General features: G+C 39.4%; 1 protein-coding gene across 1 annotated transcript; it reads left to right on the top strand.

Annotated features, from left to right (window-relative positions):
- Positions 1-17,321: 17,321 nt before the first annotated feature.
- On the top strand, positions 17,322-18,365 carry LOC137618405 (52 kDa repressor of the inhibitor of the protein kinase-like). Its single transcript, XM_068348574.1, has one exon. The coding sequence runs from the start codon at positions 17,322-17,324 to the stop codon at positions 18,363-18,365; it is 1,044 nt and encodes a 347-aa protein (XP_068204675.1).
- Positions 18,366-20,437: the final 2,072 nt, after the last annotated feature.

Here is a 20,437-nt window from a genome sequence, read left to right as displayed (position 1 = left end):
GCGAGCGATACTGGTCATTTCCCTGAGAGCGAGCGAAGCCCTTTGGTTCCCCAACGGTTGTTGTGAGAGCTGGAAAAGCTTTGCTATATGGGCGGCTGGCAACGACGAGTACTACTGCTGAAAGTATGTTTTGAGGGTGTCATACGCTTTTGGGGTGTCTACTTGTTCACAAAGCCAGTTGGATATTTCCGGGAAGGTGTCCTCGGGTATCACTGCGAGAACATAATCTGCTTTGGTGGTTGAGCGAATCACGCTATTGATGCAAAACTGGACTTCTGCGCGCTGAAACTAGGCAAACGCCTGTCCGCTGGCGAATGAGGAAAGTTTCAATGGGGGAGCCGCAGCATTAACTTCCATAGAGTCTGCCATAGTACCAACGATGGAGGGGCGAGGGGTGGTGGAAGGTGGGAGGAGCGAGTCAACTTCCGGGGTCACCAATGTGATGGGCCTAGAGAAGGTTGTGACTCAAAGACAGGCTGAAAGCAACTGAATGAGTGTATTATAGAACACACTCCTTTATATACAAAAGCTCAATACAACAGGAAATTTCATGTTCAAAACTGACATCGTTACCGGTGAGAAAAACAAGCATGTTTATTCAGGTTCTTTTTAGTGTGAGGGAAGAGCGAAGATACAAGCATAATATATACACAAAATGAACTATGTACGATCGTGTGACACACAGTTGATACATACTGTTCATTTCTTCTCTACTTGCTTCCAATTCATCGTGTAGCTGGGAGTACATTTTTTGTAATTCTAAACTAAACACATTAGATTTTACTCTTATTACAAGAGTGTTTATTTTATTTCTAGAAATTAATTTTTCTCTCTTTTTCGTTAGATCTAAACAAAGTTTGATCTCACCATTCTATGATCGCTTAACTTCAACTTGTTTAACATTGTTACATCTTTAACCAAATTAACTTTTTCACTGAGAATAGAATCTACTTAATTTTTCGTTTCTCCACTAGGGTCTCTCCGTGTCCATTTTCTATGTTCCTTTTCATAAAAGGTGTTCATGATTTTAAGATTGTTTCTTTCAGCAAATTCTACAAGCATGTCTCCTCTGTAATTCCTTTCACCTACTCCAAATTTATCTGTTGCTGATTTACCTCTTTTTTTTTTTACCTACCTTAGCATAGAATGTAAATTGAGTCATATGTTTTTTTCATAGAAATCTCCAGATCTTCATAAAACGTTTTCCTATCTTCCTCTGTATGGGATGTTGTTGGTGCATATGTTGGAATGATCTTCAGTTTATACTTCTTATTTAGTTAGAAAATTATCCAGCAATTCTGTCGCTAGTACTACAACAATTCTTATGTTACCTGCAAGATTCTTATTAATAAGAAAATCCAATCCATTTTCCTTATCCTGCAATTATGTCTCTTGTACTACACTAATTCTTATGTTACCTCCAAGATTTTTATTAATAAGAAAATCCAATCCATTTTCCTTGTTCCTGTCATGTCCTCTGAAAAAAAAAAAATTATGACCATCTTTTAACTCTATATAAGATTCTCCAGTTCTTCTAATTTCTCTCGATCCTATCATATCACAATTAATTTATCTTACATCTTCTAGTAACACAGCAAGATACATTAATGTATATAGTGCCATATTAAAACGTGAAATAAAGATTTTCTACGGGGACAATACACACACATACATACACACCCATACACACACACACACACACACACACACACACACACATATATATATATATATATATATATATATATATATATATATATATATATATATATATATATATATATATACATACATATATATATATATATATATATATATATATATATATATATATATATATATATATATATATATATATTGACAATGTACATACAAGCTCATAAATTATGCGTATCTATGTCTTTATATATATATATATATATATATATATATATATATATATATATATATATATATATATATATATATATATACATATATATATATATATATATATATATATATATTATGTACAGTATATTTATATCGGAGGAATCAAAGACAGCAGATTTATTTACAGATTTGCAAAAAAAGGAACGATTGAATAAAATACTGAATGTTAATATTAGGAAATTGTTCAGCATTAACTAGTATTGGCAAAGCATAAATGCAGAGACTGTTAAAAGCGTCTAACAGATTTTATAAGGATAGAAATTTCCAAGAGAACATTGGCCAGGAAAGTTAAACCTAAATGAAAAATAAGAAAGTGATTTCATGAATTCTGGCCTGAATGATCAAAATGGGCGAATTTTATCCATATTTAATTACATGTTACGTTAGATAAAAAAAAAAAAAAAAAAGATAGTTTGACGTAGACATAAGGAAACGGGATCTCTTCAGGAATTTTGTAAAACAAAAAATGTCACCTAAGAAATTATTTATTTTATTCTTTTATATACAAGAGATATGTGTTTCGTTGATATGAATACGGGGAAGGCAGTAACAAAAGTTGCAGTGACTGTTTTTATAGCATGTGCAAAGGAAGTAGGTGGTGTGAAACATGGAGATAATTAGAGAGCTTTGTCTAGCTTGCGTAGTTGTATAAAAAATGGTAGACCTAATCATGCAATGGAAATTGGCAAGGTAGATTGTTGGAAATCGTATATCATTTGGAAGCCTTGAAGGGGAGGATGACAACCGACTTACAAAATGTATCGGGTTGATGTCGAGACAAATTTAAAAAAAAAATTCATTTAAATACAAGAAGCTAAAATGTTCAGATGAAAATGAAATATATATATATATATATATATATATATATATATATATATATATATATATATATACAGTATATATATACATATGTATGTATATATATATATATATATATATATATATATATATATATATATATATGCATATATATATATATATATATATATATACAGTATATATATACATATGTATGTATATATATATATATATATATATATATATATATATATATATATATATATATATGTATATATATATATATATATATATATATATATATAAATATATATATATGTATACAGTATACCCGGCTTTGGTGTTGGAGTATAATACTGCCATAAGTGAGAAGATTTTATCTTCCACTGATAAGTATAACAGCAATTTTGGTTAGGTTTTTTAGTAAAAATATGTTATGAACATGGCAAAGGAGAAAGCTATTCTGCGCAAGGAATATTTTAGGGATGTATGAGAGCGTATGGAAGTTTAAGTTTAATATGACATGTTGATATAAAAAAAGGGGAAAGAGAGAAAGTAAGTCATCTGTGTAAGTGACAGTAGTAGAGATGTGTTGGAAGACTTGCAGAAACTTTTCAATAAGTTGTGATGAAAGGAGCTTGATTGTTGTGATAACTTCCGAGAAGAAGTCTTTTCTTAAAGAGATTTCTAGATTGATACTGAGAAATAATAAGGATTTTGACCTGGATATAAAAAGTTTGAAGGAAACTTGATGACCGACATTTCTAGGGAGAAAAAAAAAGATATTTTTTGTGATGTGAGAACAAGGAAATTGATGTTCTGCAGAAGAACAGAGTAAAGATTATAAAGTAAATGTGCAAACAGACTGACTTCTAAATGTGAAGTTTGAAGGTTTAAAGGTTTAAAGGTCGCTCTTGAATGGCAGAGGCAAGTTACAGTGACATTGCCCTAGCAAGCAGGACAATATCCTAGAGACTGACCATGTATTATATGATCAGCGCCCAAGGCCCCCCTCCACCCAAGCTAGGACCAGGGAGGACCAGGCAATGGCTGATGATGACTCAACAGATAGACTTATAGGCTCCCCAAAAGCCCCCAATCCTTAGCTCACAAGGATGGTAAGGTTGTAGACACTAGAGGCACAAAGAAGTCTGAGCGGGACTCGAACCCCCGTCTGGCAAACACGAGGAGGAGACGTTACCAATCAGACTACAACAGCCCATAAGGTTAGGATTTTGAGAGTTGACTTTTTTTGTGATAGATATTTTATTTTGTTCATAGAAATCCTGCTGACATAACTTTTCCATAAACTCTTAAATTCAAATCCACTGGACGTCTCGTCCTGCATTCATTCCTATAGGTTCCCGTTACTTGTGAGTTAGAGAAACAGATGTCATAACACTTGATGATTTTATTATAGTGCAGAATGAGATATTGATGTTTTAGACAAACAAACGAGATAGCATTAGAGTTGTCTTATAAATTATATGAGCCCTCTTGATGGCAAAGTCACAGCATGAATTTCTTTCTCTTGATCGTCAAGACCTTTTCATTGGCGAAAATTAGGAACAAAATGTGTTTTTGTTATCAGAAGCACCGTAAGGTTCTGCTCTATAGAGCTCATTTTGATCTCTTTTTTTTTTATTTTGAGTAAACTATATTTTACAATCATAATATTTCTTAATTGTTTATAAAATATTTCTAAAAAAAAAAATACTGAAAAATGCATCGCAAAAAAAGAAAAAAATAAATTTTGCAATGGTTTCCACTTACTTCACCAGAACCTAAAATCTATTATAGATAAGAAAATGAACTTAATTTTGCCATGCAGCTGGATATATTGCCTTTCTATTGATGTATAGTCTCATATATCATCTATAACTTTTAAACATATAGATACTAAAAGAAAAGTATTTGAAATATTTCTTTGGTTAAACCGGAATTATGCAAACGAAAAATTTCATTTAAAGGATTATTGTGACTTTAGAATTTATGTTAGAGACTTTGATTATGTCTTATTTAATAAAATAATAGCTATGTGTCATTAAAAAATGATTATGATAGTCATAAAACATAAAGGAATAGGAAAAACAAACAATAATAAGGGAAGCAGCAATTAAATAAAAGCATTGTGCTTGTCACAAAAGTGATATGTACCATAATACGTTAAATGATGAAACCAATACCTTTCTTTTAAAGTTAAGCTGAGTAAATAAGCTTTTTACATAGCTATATATTTCCATATTCAATAAATATTGTTTGCACGTGAATGATAACAGATTATGAGAAACTTCTTTCTCCAGCTTTATCAAAATTTATTTAGAGATTATGCATGAAATAAGTAAGTATAAAAGTATTAATTTTACAGCTATATCAATGCATAATAAATCTTAATTCCTTAAACAAATAGAAAATATATATATGCAGATATGGAAAAAAATAGTCAGATGTTGCAATAATAAAAAAAAAAATTGTATTAAATGGTACTGGTGTTATTCATAATAATGCGATTTTGAATATAATACCATATCTATTATAAATAGCTGAATAGATAAGCTGTAAAATTTCAACTCAATAGATACGTTAAAAAATTCTTACATAAGTAAGATTTTTTTCCAAAATATATAACATTATATAATTAGGCATTATTCTATGCAAGTAAATAATAACAGAAATTTAATAACCAACTTCTCCTTTTCTTTCAAAATTTACGTCTTGCAAATACGTTAATTGAAGTGGCTGCATTGACTTTGTTATCTATGTTAGAATGTTCATGTCGGTGACATTCTACAGCCAAGTAAATATACAAATATTTTCCTAAAAATAATTTCCTTAGAATAATTAGGAAAAAAAGCATGGGCATCATTTAGGTCATCTCTCTCTTTCAGGCTCACTTTGACAGACTTAGTAATAGAGGACCGCTGTTTCTACTCGGAGTGGCACTTTGGGAAGCAGTCAGGCCAGACACAAATTAAAATCTTGTAAGAAAGTCGTTTTAAAATGTTTGCCATTCATGAAGTAAGCACGTCACCACTTCTGCAGAAAGACCCCCCTATTCTCTCTTTTTAATGGTTTCCAGGCATCGATAGATCTTGATGTTTGTGAATGGTTCTGTGGGAGACAAGTACATGATCATCCATCTCTTCAGGAGTTACAAGGTATTGAGAATCAGCAGGAATTGAATTATTACAAGGCGTTGGATAAGCAGCTATTGGTGTAGATTAGAGCAAATCCATTCAGAAGGAAAAGCTGTAATATGTGTACCAACCATGTGTCACACCATCGTACATAGTTCATTTTGTGAATATATTATGCTTGTATCTTCGCTCTTCCCTCGTACTAAAAAGAACCAGAATAAACATGTCTGTTTTTCTCATCTGTAACGGTGTCTGTATTTGAACATGAAATTTCTTGTTACTTTGAGCTTTTGTATATAAAGAAGAGTGTTATATAATAAATTTACTCAGTTGCTTTCATACTGTCTTTGAGTCACAACCTTGAAACTTTCATCGTTCACCAGCGGAGAGGCGTTTGCTTGGTTTCAGCGAGCAGAAGTACAGTTTCGCATCAAGGGCGTGACTCGCTCAACCACCAAAGCATATTATATTCTTGAGGCGATACCCGACGACACCTTCCTGGAAATATCCGACTGGCTTTGTGAACAATGAGACACCCCAATAGCGTAAGACACCCTCAAAACATACCTTCTCCAGCCGTACTCGCTGTCGCCAGCCGCCTATATAGCAAAGCTTTTTCAGCTCTCGCAAAAACCGTTGGGGGACCAAAGCGCTTCACTTTCCCTCAGGAAAATGACCAGTATCGCTCGCCTGCAACCTGCCACAGATGGCTCTCCTCGTGAGGTGAACCTACTTCATGCCCTTTGGATACGCCGTTCACCTGAACCTATACGCGCTGCCATACCCGATGTCGATAGTTTACCCATAAAGGACTTGATGACCAAAGCCGACGCCCTTATGGACAACTACTTCAAGACCTCCATTAACGCCTCCACCCCTGATGAAGAGGATTCCTATTCAACGTCAACCGAAGCTGACGTGAATACCGTAGGACATATGCGCCTACCCCATGACGTGCCGAAGCAGCGACAAAGCCACCCACCACCCACCACACACTCGCGCCCCAACCAACGACTTTTACAGCCACTTACTACCTCCCATTCACCGCAGTTTTGCTACTACTACTTCAGATTCGGGGCAACCACGAAGAAATGTGCCAATGATTGTCAGTGGCCAAGAACGTGTAAGTAGGCCATCGCTCGTGGCGGTGGCCTCCCGTGTTTCTAATCTTTTCTTTTTACACGATGCAGGAACGGGCATGCGATTTTTGGTAGACACGGGTGCTTGTCGATCTCTTTTGCCAAGGGAACTCTTCAGGACACAACATAGTCTGTCTACGTCTGCCGACGTCCGCTTGGTAGCTGCCAACGGATCTGCAATCCCCACCTACGGTTACAAGAACCTCATATTATCGTTCGGAAGCGGTAAATTTAATTGGAAGTTTCTCGTTGCTGACGTCACATTGCCAGTCCTAGATGACGATTTCCTCTCTCAATTGCACCTTCTGGTCGATGTCCCCCACTGACGATTAGTCAACGCAGACTCGTACTTGTCGACATCTCTTCAACCCGCCCCCTCCAGCCTTGCTCTCCACATTAGCGCACCCACGGATGCCTACGCCCACCTCCTCATGTCGTACCCGGAAGTTTTCCGTCCAGAACTTCGCCAAACGCCCACGGTTCCTGACAAGCACGATATTTATCACCATATCAAGACGACGGGACCCCCAGTCTTCGCAAAATTTAGACGTCTGGCACCGGAACGATTGGCAGTTGCCAAACAGATGTTCGCCGAAAAGGAGGAAATGGGCCTTTGCCAAAACGCCTCCAGCCGATGGTCGTCACCCTTACACATCATTCTGAAGAAAGACCGCTCCCTCCGTACATGCGGGGACTACAAGTGCATGAACTTGCAAACAAAACCGGATCACTACCCCCTCCCAAACATTGCCGACATGACCTCCTACCTGCACAAAGCGAAGGTTTTCTCTAAGCTCGACCTCCTGAAGGGGTATTATCAGGTGCCTATGAACCCAGAAGACATCCCCAAGACTGCCATCACCACTCTGTTTGGTACATTCACCTTCAATTACTCCTGTTTTGGCCTTCGTAATGCTGGGGCCACGTTTCAACGTCTCATGAATGGTATCTTAGGGGACCTCCCTTTCTGTGTATGTTATGTGGAAGACATACTTGTCTTCTCCTCAAAAGAGGAACACCTCTGTCACCTGCGCATCCTGCTTGACCGCTTGCAAGAAAACGGCCTTGTAGTCCGGTATGACAAGTATACCTTTGGCGCCAATGAAGTGTCGTTCTTAGGGCACCGCATCACTCCTGAAAGAGTCCTTCCCCTCCCTGAGAGGTAACAGCCGTTCAGGATTTCCCTGCGCCCTCGACCGTTAAAGATCTGCAGGAATTCTTGGGCATGATCAACTATTATCACCGTTTTCTACCAGCCATTGCCACCACTCTTGCTCCCCTCTACGCCTCCCTCAAGGGCAAGCCAAAGGACCTGAAGTGGGGTCCCATTCAAGAAGCGGCCTTCTGCAATGCAAAGAAAGCCCTATCAACTGCTGCGGCTCTCACTTTTCCTATCCCACCTGCCCCTCTCCTTCTCTTCACCGATGCCAGTGACATCACTAGTGGTGCAGTACTCACACAGGTGGTCAACGGCTCGCCCCGCCCATTGGCCTCCTTCAGCAGAAAACTGTGTAAGGCAGAATCGGGTTATTCTACCTTCAATAGCGAATTGCTGGCGATACACTTGGCTGTCCATCACTTTCGTCATTTCTTAGGAGGTTCGCCCTTCGTCATTCGCAGAGACCACTTGCCTCTGGTGCACACCTTCACTCGACAGTCTGACGCCTGGTCCGCCCGGCAACGCCGACATCTCTCCGCCGTGGCTGAATACAATTGCACCCTTCAATACGTCCCTGGGAAAATTAATCCTGTTGCCGATGCCCTGTCCAGAAACACGTTGGCTTCCGTTCAACTGGTATTGGATTACAATGCCCTGGCTGAAACCCAACGACAGGATCCAGAGTATCAAGCATGTAGGACATCCTACACGTCCCTCTGTTGAGATGACTTCCCCCTCGACGACTCCAACACCACTCTCTTCTGTGATGTCAGTATTGGTAGACCGCGACCTTATATTCCTGCTCCCATGCGCCTACAGGTGTTTGATTCCATTCACGGCCTTTCACATCCCTCATGCCGTTCTACTGCAGAGCTGTTGGAGACGAAGTTCATTTGGCACGGCATTTCTAAGGATGCTAAGTATTGGGTCCACGCCTGTACTTTTTGCCAAACTTCCAAAGTACATCAACACACGGATTCAGGAGTGGGCACCTTTCCTCAACCTCAGCATCGTTTCGCACACATTCACGTCGATGTTGTAGGCCCCCTACCCACATCACAAGGTCATCGTTACCTGTTTACCATCATCGAGTGCTCCACTCATTGGCCTGAAGCCATTCCCATGGAAACTTCAATGTCCGCCTCATGTACATCTGCCTTACTCTCAGGATGAATTGCAAGATTTGGTATCCCTGAGCATATTACTTCTGACAGGGGTACCACTTTCACCTCTCAATTGTGGACATCATTAGCGAATCTCCTGGCATCACCCTACATCAGACAACGGCCTACAACCCCGCTGCTAATGGAATGGTTGAACGTTCTCATCGCACCCTCAAAGCAGCTTTGATGTCCCGCTGCAAATGATTCCAACTGGCTTACTCAGCATTCCTGGGTCCTCCTGGGACTAATGACCACTCCTAAAGACACCCTCAACGTCTCGGCAGCTGAAATGGTGTATGGCGACCCGTTGGTCGTCCCTGCCAAATTTCTTCCTTCTGCAACCTCCTCCGACGATCTCCAGTGCATACGTCACGTCGTGGGAAAATTTACTCCATGCCGCAAGACTTACGAGCCCCCAGCGAAGCATCACATACCAATAGACTTGCACTTTGCAACGCACGTCTTCCTGCGCAACGACACTAGCAAGCCACCGCTAACGCCCCCTTACACGGGCCCTTTCCTAGTGATCTGACGTAGTCCTAAAGCATTCCTACTAAACATTTGTGGCAAAGAAGACTGGGTCTCCATTGATCGTCTATAACCTGCTTATCTCCTGCCAGATGACCCGCCTACACTTCGCCTCTCTAGATCAGGGTGCCCTATTTAACATGTACAGTATGTACTGTAATTTTTAGGGAAGGAGCCATGTACCAACCGTGTGTCACACGATCGTAGCTTACATAGTCCATTTTGTGTATATATTATGCTTGTATCTTCGCTCTTCCCTCACACTAAAAAGTACCAGAATAAACATGTCTGTTTTTCTCATCTGTAACGGTGTCGGTTTTGAACATGAAATTTCTTGTTGCTTTGAGCTTTTGTATATAAAGGAGAGTGTTCTGTAATAAATTTACTCAGTTGCTTTCATACTGTCTGTGAGTCACAACCTTCTTTCGGCCCGTTTTTCTTGGCCCACCTGACTGACCTTGCAAACGATGAGAATTTATCAGCTGGTCAAAGAGGTCCATGTACTTCATATAGTCAATGTACTGGCTCCTGACCACTGGCCTCTCCATGACTACTTCATAATAAAACTGACAACCACTGCCTGACATCCTTTTGTGGACGAACAGCTCTGTGCCGAAATTGTATATATTAGTTATCAAACTGATAAGTCTGATATTCTGCCATCATATGATGAAGGCCCTGTCTTTCCTCCTGAATGTTATTTCTTCACCACTCAAGGACTGGTTTTTGCCATAGTCTTGAAAGAGTTCATTGCGTTTCTCCCAAGGTAGAGACAGCCACCACAACGAGTGTCATTATCATAAAGGGCGATAGAATTAAAAGTTATCCATGAAGATATGAGAAGCTTTCTGTAAGTGCTTATTCATAATTTGGAAAGTTTTGCCACACACAGACAAAGAAACACCTCGGTAAATGATGAAATCAAGGGTATGACCAAACTGAGTCTTGTAGATAAATTGAAACTTTTTGCCATGCTTCACATATTTCATTAGATTACATATCATGATTGACAGGCACCCTTTTAACTTCAACATCCCTTAGTTCAGCAACAGATGTCTTTATGGCATCTTTATGGCATCTTTCCTGGACGTACTATATAACAGGCTGAATGACAATCAACTTGTTGGTATAATTCTTCAGTATAGCCCACCTGTTGAACATCTAAAAATAATTCCCGATCATCTCAAAACGCCTGCTTAGTATAGTTGCGGATAAAGATGCTATAGAGTACAATTCGTTTCTTGCCCAGAATAATAATCCCAATCCATTAACATTGCCAAGATATTGTTCCATGGATACGCTAATTTTCTTTGCAGCTTTTGTTGCTTCATAAATTTGGGATAATCATTTGTTTCTTCCATGAAGTAATATAGTAATTAAGTTATAATAAATAGTTGGACAAATTCAAGAAGAGCCAATATTCCCAATCCACTTACATTGCCAAGATATTGCTCCATCGATATGCTAACATTCTTTGCGGCTTTTGTTGCTTCATGAATTTGGGATAATCATTTGTTTCTTCCATGAAGAAATAGAGTAATTCAGTTATAATAATTAGTTGGACAAATTTAAGAAGAGCCAACATTCCCAATCAACTTACATTTCCAAGATATTGCTCCAAGGATACGCTAATATTCTTTGCAGCTTTTGTTGCTTCATGAATTTGGGATAATCATTTGTTTCTTCCATGAAGTAATAGAGTAATTTAGTTATAATAATTAGTTGGACAAATTTAAGAAGAGCCAATATTCCCGATCCACTTACTTTGCCAAGATTTTGCTCCAACGATACGCTAATAATCTTTGCGGCTTTTGCTGCTTCATGACTTTGGCATAATCATTTGTTTCTTCCATGAAGTAATAGAGTAGTTCAGTTGTCACATCTTTGATCCCTCCGTAATCATCATCTTCTCTGCTCAGTCCAAGTAGATTGGGGTGGGTATGGTAGTGGTGACCCCTTGATCCTCGATTTCTTCATTTCCCCACGGGACCTGCAATTGTGGGATTGCTTTAAGCCAACGGAAGTCCTAAGAAAAAGGATCCCTTGCCATATCTTCATAACCTTCCCATGTATCAGGCTCCGAATATTCATAGCTGGATAAATCATCCACTGCAATAACCTTGTCTTCAACACTTGTATTTTTATCTCTGACTTCTACCCCAATTGGATCATCACCAATAATTTCACCCTCAATTTCAATAACCTGTTTGTCATCTAATTTTTCACATCCACTCTTTTCTTTTTTTACGATCAGGATTATTATTTCACTTTTCCAGCTTTCATATTTGCAATTTCTAAACCTTTGTTTTCTTGAATCTGGTTTCCTTTTCAGATTCTTTTTTTCTCATTTTATTTTAGCATTATTCCCTTAATTTCTACATCCTCCTTTGTCCTTTCTTCCTTCCCCTTTAAAAATAAGTTCCATTGTAGTATCTAAAATCTCCTCAAATTCACTTTCTGCCTGAACAATCCGACTTAGTTTTTTATGTGTCAGCTTAACTCCATAAAGTTTTAGTATGTGAATAAAACCATGCTTTCGCACCATAAGTTCTTCTGTGTCACGAACTGTTGATGGCTACATTTTTTTTTTCTTTTTTTTTTGGTACGGTACCACAAACACGCTTTAGCATTTTGATATTATACTGAATCAGTATTTACCAACAAGCATAGAAAACATCAACAAAGAAGGGGGAAAATGGCAGAGATATAAGCCAAACACTAACACATTAAGTGGGACTAAACTTCTTCAAAGTGGACACTAGAGTACAGATAACTCGGTCTATGTTAGATCTAGGATCTTAGATAGACGAAGCTATCTGTCTTCTATTAACCACCTTGGATCGTTCTGATGAGTCATATTTATGCAATCCCTTGTAAGCAACATTCCCTCACATGCCTAAACCATTACGTCCTCTAACTCTGTCTGGTAAATTGTAAAAAATTTATATTTTTATCCGTCATAACTTATATCATATGGCACTGAAGAGAGTAGTTTTCACCTAATGTAAATTACATGTTATAGCACTCAAATAGTTAAATGCTCCGATGAGTATTTATTTTGAAGTGAAATGAGGATATGCATGGATATTTGCATGGGACCTGTTCACATATAATGCAGCACAAATAGATAACAGTAAATGATTTTGGATTTAATAAATCATAGTTGCTTGGGAAAGAAAAAAAAGATCTCTGAACAGATTGTAGGGGAAAGGTGTGCCAAAAAACGGTTACAGCGGGAGTATATGAAGTCAAATCATCATCGTGAAAGTGAAGGAACTGTACCAACCGTGTGTCACACGATAGTACATAGTAACGAAATTTCATTTTTTGTATGTATTATGCTTATATCTTCGCTCTCCCTTGCACTGATAAGGACCTGAAATAACATGTCTGTTTTTCCTTACCGTTAACTGTTAAACGGTGAGCTTTTCGGTTGAATATGAAATTGCCTGTTATGTTTTGTATAGCATTTTTGTCTGGAGTTTATCTATATATAAACGAGTGTTCTGTAATAAAGTTTACTCAGTTGCTTTCATCCTGCCTTTGAGTCACAACCTTCTCTCGGCCCGTCACATTGGTGACCCCGAAAGTCAACTCACTCCTCCCGCCTTCCAACCCCCCTCATCCCTTTGTCATTGGTACTATGGCGGACTCCATGGAAGTTGGCACTGCCCCATTGAAACTTTCGTCGTTCGCCAACGGAGAGGCGTTTGCTTGATTTCAGCGCGCAGAAGTACAGTTTTGCATCAAAGGCGTGACTCGCTCAACCACCAAAGCAGATTATGTTCTCACGGCGATACCCATGGACACCTTCCCGGAAATATCCAACTGGCTTTGTGAACAAGGAGACACCCCAATAACGTATGACGCCCTGAAAACATACTTTCTCCAGCAGTACTCGCAGTTGCCAGCCGCCCGTATAGAAAAGCTTTTTCAGTTCTCTCAACAACTGTTGGGGGACCAAAGGGCTTCGCTCACCCTCAGGGAAATGACCAGTATCGCTCGCCTGCAACCTGCCGCATACGGCTCTTCTCGTGAGGTGAACCTACTTCGTGGCCTTTGGATACGCCGTTTACCCGAACCTATACGCGCTGCCATACCCGATGTCGATAGTTTACCCATAGAGGACTTGATGACCAAAGCCGACGCCCTTATAGATAGCCACTTCACGACCTTTAAGACCTCCATCAATGCCTCCCCTCCTGATAATAAGGACACCTATTCAACATCAACCGAAGCTGACGTGAATGCCGTAGGACATACACGCCTACCCGGTGACGTGCCAAAGCGGTGACAAAGCCACCCACCTCCCACCACTCACTCGTGCCCCAATCAACAACTTCTACAGCCACTTACTGCCTCCCATCGCCCCCAGTTTTGCTACTACCAAAACAGATTCGGGGCAGCCGCGAAGAAATGTACCAAGGATTGTCAGTGGCCAAAAAATGTGTAAGCAGGCCATCGCTCGTGGCGGTGGCCTCCCGTGTTTCGAATCTTTTCTTTTTACATGATGCAGGGACAGGCGTGCGTTTTTTGGACGACACGGGTCCTTATCGTTCTCTTTTGCCAAGGGAACTCTTCAGGTCACGACATAGTCTGTCTATGTCTGCCGACGTTCACCTGGTAGCTGCCAACGGATCTGCGATACCCACCTCCTGTTACAAGAACCTCACATTATCGTTTGGAAACAGTAAATTCAATTGGAAGTTTCTCGTTGCTGACGTCACATTGCCAATCCTCGGTACGGATTTCCTCTCTCATTTCCACCTTCTGGTTGATGTAGCCCACCAACAATTGGTCAACGTAGACTCGTACTTGTCGACACCCCTTCAACCCGCCCCCTCCAACCTTGCTCTCCACATCAGAGCTTCCACGTATGCCTACGCCCACCTCCTCACGTCGTACCCGGAAGTTTTCTATCCAGAACTTTGCCAAATGCCCACGGCTCCTTCCAAGCACGGTATTTGTCACCATATAAAGACGACGGGACCCCCAGTCTTCGCAAAATTCAGACGTCTGGCACCGGAACGATTGGCAGCCGCCAAACAGACATTCGCCGAAATGGAGGTAATGGGCCTTTGCCAAAAGACCTCCAGGCCATGGTCGTTACCCTTACACATCGTTCTGAAGAAAGATGGCTCCCTCTGTCCGTGCAGGGATTACAGGTGCCTGAACATGTAAACAGAACCGGATCACTACCCCCTCCCAAACATTGCCGACGTGACCTCCTACCTGCACAAAGCGAAGGTTTTCTCCATGCTCGACCTCCTGAAAGGGTATTATCAGGTGCCTATGAACCCAGAAGACATCCCCAAGACCGCCATCTAGGGCCGAATAACTGCATAAGCAAACTAGGCATTTGCCTAGGGCCCCGCGCATTTGGGGGCCCCACGATCCGAGGGGTTCAGGGGCTCATCTAAGACTGCGCACATGTTGCAAGTGCAAAGGGGTCCCTACCTAAAAAGTTCAAGTGTTTGGAGAGTAAAATTGATTTTTGAAAATTAATCATAAAAAAAATAAATAATTAAATGAAATAAAATAAAAATATATAAACCTAACCATAGATGGCAACACTCAACACGCCTTTGTTTACATCAGAACGGTTGTGTTTTCCCGGTAATGGGTGAGTATGGGAGATTCCTCTCCCATTTTCTGTAGTAATTACACGTTATCTAGACTTGTACTGTGACAAATTAACTGAAGTGTTGTTGATAGACATTGATGTGTATGGATAAATGTTTGTTTTCGCCTCTAAATGTTAGGGGAGGTACCTGATAGGGTTACTTGACCAGTAAAGACGCATGGACCAGTAAAGACGCATTTTTGGAAAAAATACTATAAGAAAACTTAAAAACGCAAACTGACTTCCGTTTGTAGGTTTTAAAAGCACTTTGTCCTGTCTTTAAGTCTTTATCATTTCAATAACAGATCTCTATTACTCAAGAGGTTATTGAGGTCAAAGTGCAAAAATGTTGTAAACCATGCAATTTCTTAGCAAAATGCTAAGGATTTGCTATTTTACTATTAGTGCTACCACTGTTTACACAGCTATTTAGGTACTGATTTTTCTATTTCAGGGTGTTGAAAATTTATCTAGGGAGCAAATGACGTCCAGAAAAGCATTGGATTTGGAGAAAATCTGGCTCTCCCGTGCAATTTCAGTATGATTTCTGTTTAAGTAAATTGGAGATCAAGGAGGATGAATTAGTAAAATATTCATAACCCAAATCACTAACCTAATCTATGGTAAAAGTTCTGTATATGACTCCTTTCTGGTAACGTTTTGAATTTTTAGAGGCGCAGCCAGAGGAAAGGGGGCTACAAGGGCCATATCCCCCCAATTGACAGAAGAAAAAAAATAATTAAAAAATTAATAATAATTGATAATGAAAAATTTGTATTTGCATGATTACAGACAGTGGTACATCTTTATTATGGCATCTCGTGAACCTGATGTTGGAAAAATAAATAATTAATAATAATAAAAAAATAATGATAATTGATGAAAAATTTGTATTTGCAGGATTACAGACAGTGATACATCCTCATTATGGCATCTCGTGAACGTGATGTTGGACGTTCTTATGCGAGTGGGTCACAGAAAAGAAAGAAGAAAATTCCAGAAGAAGAACAGAAAAAGAAAGATGTAGGGAGCTGCAGAAAGATCACAGACATGCTCACAAAAACAGTTTCTGATGTTACCAGTACAGTTGAATCTGCAGATACGTCAGATCATACAGGAAGCCCTTCCTCCATTATTTCGCAGCCAGCATCTACTTCTTTTGTGTCTCCTCTCAATGTGACGGACATTTCATCCACAGTATTTGTCTTAAAAGATCCTGCCTCATGGCCAAATGTAACCCCAGATTCTCTATGAAATGCTTTCATTGCAGAAAACTTCAGTCAAACTCTGAACATTGACTTTAGGAAATCAGCAAGGATTTATGATGATGGAAATCGTCGTTGTTTAAAGTCATCTATGTTTTATAGGAAGCTTGCAAATTCAGAAACTGTGAAAAGATCATGGATGGTATACTGTGAGAGCTCAGGAAAAGTGTACTGTTCAGCATGCAAGCTATTTTCTACCAAAGAAAATGCCTTCACACAGGGGCTCAATGACTGGAAAAATTCCAAGCGTTTCGAGGAACATGAAAACAGCACCACTAACAGGAGCTGCATTTTAGCCAGTGTATTTCGTGCACAGAAAAAAGGCTTATTGGATTCTCATTTGGAAAATCAAACTGAAAAAGAGCCCATTTATTGGAGAAAAGTTCTAGAAAGAGTTGTTGCTGTTGTAAAATTTTTAGCTCTAAGAGGACTTGGTTTCCGTGGAGAAAATGAGGTTCTTGGTTCGGAAAACAATGGTAATTTCCTAGGGATCATAGAATTGTTAGCATAATTCGATCCATTCTTAGCAAATCATGTGTCACGCCTTGGAAATGCAGGAAGAGGCACTGTATCTTACATGTCATCTACTATTTGCAATGAATTTATTGAACTGATGACTAAGAAGGTCCTCAATAACACCATAGCAGCTGTGAAAACTGCAAAATACTTTGCAATAAGTGTAGATTCAACACCAGATATTTCACATACAGATCAACTGACATTCATTGTTCGCTTTGTTGACTCCAGTGGTAAGCCTGTAGAGCGCTTTATAAAATTCATTCCTCTTTCAGGCCATGATGGAGAAACAATGATGAATGTAATACTGGATACTCTGCTTGAACATGATCTCTCTATTATGGATTGCCGTGGCCAGAGCTATGACAATGCAAGTAACATGTCGGGTAAATATAATGGATTGCAAGCCCGTATCAAGCAAAAAAACCCACTTGCTGAATATGTGCCCTGCTCAGCACATTCTCTTAATCTTATTGGGTCATGTGCTGCGGAGTGTTGTGTTGCTGCAGTCTCATTTTTTGGACTTTTACAAGCACTCTTTAATTTTTTTTCTGCTTCAACGCATCGGTGGAGTATACTCAAGTCAACCATTCATGGAGATGTCATCAAATCATTATCAACAACAAGGTGGTCAGCGCAGCATGATGCAACACATGCTTTTAAAGACAGCTTTTCTGAAATACGTTCTGCTTTGATCCAAATAGCAGAGGATGAAGACCAGACAGCAACTACAAGAAGCGAAGCAGCCAGCTTAGCATCAAAATTGAAAGATTTTGAATTGGCCTTACTCTGTGTGCTTTGGGACTGTATATTGGAACGGTTAAATGCCACGAACAAGACACTTCAGAAAACTGAAATTGAAATGGCTACTTGTGCTAACCTCTATGCAGGCTTAGTAGAATTTGTAATCTCACTTTGCAATGATGAAGCTTTTGAAATGTTTGAAGAGAAAGCTAAACTGCTGGTGAAAGACTACAGTTACCGGGCTGATCATCAGCGGTCAAGGAAGAGGAAACGCAATTTTGAAGAGCCAGACAATGAAATTGTATTGCTACCAAGGCAGAAATATAAGACAGCTACATACTTCGTCATTCTGATTCGCTGATTATAGAATTGGTGAAAAGAAAAGAAATCTACCAGAATCTTAATGACAAGTTTGGATTTCTGTTCAAAATTACTACTATGCCATATGCAAAATTGAGAGAAGCTGCATTAAAGTTGCAATAACACCTTTCAGCAGATGTTCAGGACACATTTGTTGAAGAAATAGTTCATTTTTGTGGGTATATGAATTAGATTAAAGCTCCTCCTGAAAAATGTGCGCCCTCGGCTGCTTTGAAACATTTAAGAAATGCAGGTATCTCAGAAACCTTCCCTAATGTTGACATAGTGTATCGCCTTTACCTAACACTTCCAGCTACTAACTGTGAAAGAGAACGTTCATTTTCTGTTTTAAAAAGAGTGAAAAACCAGCTCCGTTCAATAATGAGCCAAGACAAATTGTGTAACCTAGCCTTGTTGACCATTGAGTCTGATCTAACAAGAAATATTGATTCTCAGAATATAATTGATGATTTTGCCAATATGAAATCCAGAAAGAAATTTATTTAAAGAAGTGCCTGTGAAGTTGATATATGTACATGCATGATTTAATTATAATCACAAAAAGGGAATGTAGTGGTTTTGTTGAATACCAAAGGTGAGTATGATGCTTTAGTAACCTAGTTTATTTAAGAAGTGGCTGTGAAGTTGATATATGTACATGCATGATTTGATGATAATCACAAAAAGGGAAAGTAGAGGTTATGTTAAATACCAAAGGTGTGTATGATGCTATTGCTTTAGTAACCTAGGATTCTTCTGTTTCTTTTCTTTAAACATATAATTAGATAAGCGTAATGGTAAATAATAATGAAAATGGAATTATTATGTTAAAGGAGATGGGTATAAGATGGCAAAGATTTAATTATCTAGAAATACTGTACTTTGAGTTTCTATTTTTGATATGAATGATTTACTGATTTTTATAGGCTTAATGGCAAAATGTGATATAAACGGAATGATAACACTGGCTGTGTTGAATGTAATAGGTGTAGGGTTAAAAGTCATTACTTTATCTAACAATTCTTTACTTTCTTGAGTTTATATGATTTGATAGTCTTATGCATGATGCAATGATAACAATAATGGTCAGTGATATATAAAGGGAATGATACTGCTGTAGTGGTTATGCTGAATATAGTAGGTACATGATGTCACTACTTTAATAGCCTAATCTAGTAATACTATGCTGTCTTGAGCTTATTCTCTTTAAAATGCATGATTTAACAAGATAGTTATAATGGCTGTTGGTAAATGGTTTTGGTTGCCTTGATGTACTTTCCCTATTAAATTTAATCTAAATAGCCAGAATGTATTTAATTAGACCTTAAACATGCTCACACCGACACCCCCCCCCACCTCAAGCTGGAAGGGGTTGCTTCGCTTACCCGTAACTCAAAGGGGCCCCGCCAACCTGAATAGCCTAGGGCCCGGAGACTTCTTAATCCGGCCCTGCCGCCATCACCCCTCCGTTTGGTATATACACCTTCAATTGTCCTGTTTTGACCTTTTCAACGTCTCATGGATGGCATCTTAGGGGACCTCCCCTTCTGTGTATATTATGTGGACTCCGTCACCTGCGCATCGTGCTTGACCGCCTGCAACAAAATGGCCTTGTAGTCCGGTACGACAAGTGTACCTTTGGCACCACCGAAGTACCGTTCTTCTTAGGGCACCGCATCACTCCCGAAGGAGTCCATCCCTCCCTGAGAAGGTGGCAGCCGTTCGGGACTCCCACAGGCCCTCGACCGTCAAAGCACTGCAAGAATTCTTGGGCATGATCAACTATTATCACAATTTTTTGCCACCTACTGCCACCACTCTTGCTCCCCTTTACACCTCCCTCAAGGGCAAACCAAAGGACATGAAGTGGGGTCCTCTTCAAGAAGCGGCCATCTGTAATGCAAAGAAGGCCTTATCAACAGCTGCAGCTCTCACTTTTCCTATCCCACATGCCCCTCTACTTCTCTCCATCGATGCCGATGATGTCGCTATTGGTGCAGTACTCAAACAGATGGTCAACAGCTCGCCCCGCCCATTGGTATTCTTCAGCAGAAAACTGTCCAAGGCAAAATT

The sequence above is a fragment of the Palaemon carinicauda genome, chromosome 24 (assembly GCF_036898095.1).
Source record: "Palaemon carinicauda isolate YSFRI2023 chromosome 24, ASM3689809v2, whole genome shotgun sequence".
Taxonomy (NCBI): domain Eukaryota; kingdom Metazoa; phylum Arthropoda; class Malacostraca; order Decapoda; family Palaemonidae; genus Palaemon; species Palaemon carinicauda.
Note: the sequence above shows the minus strand (reverse complement) of the source record. Positions and strands in the feature narration are given on the sequence as shown.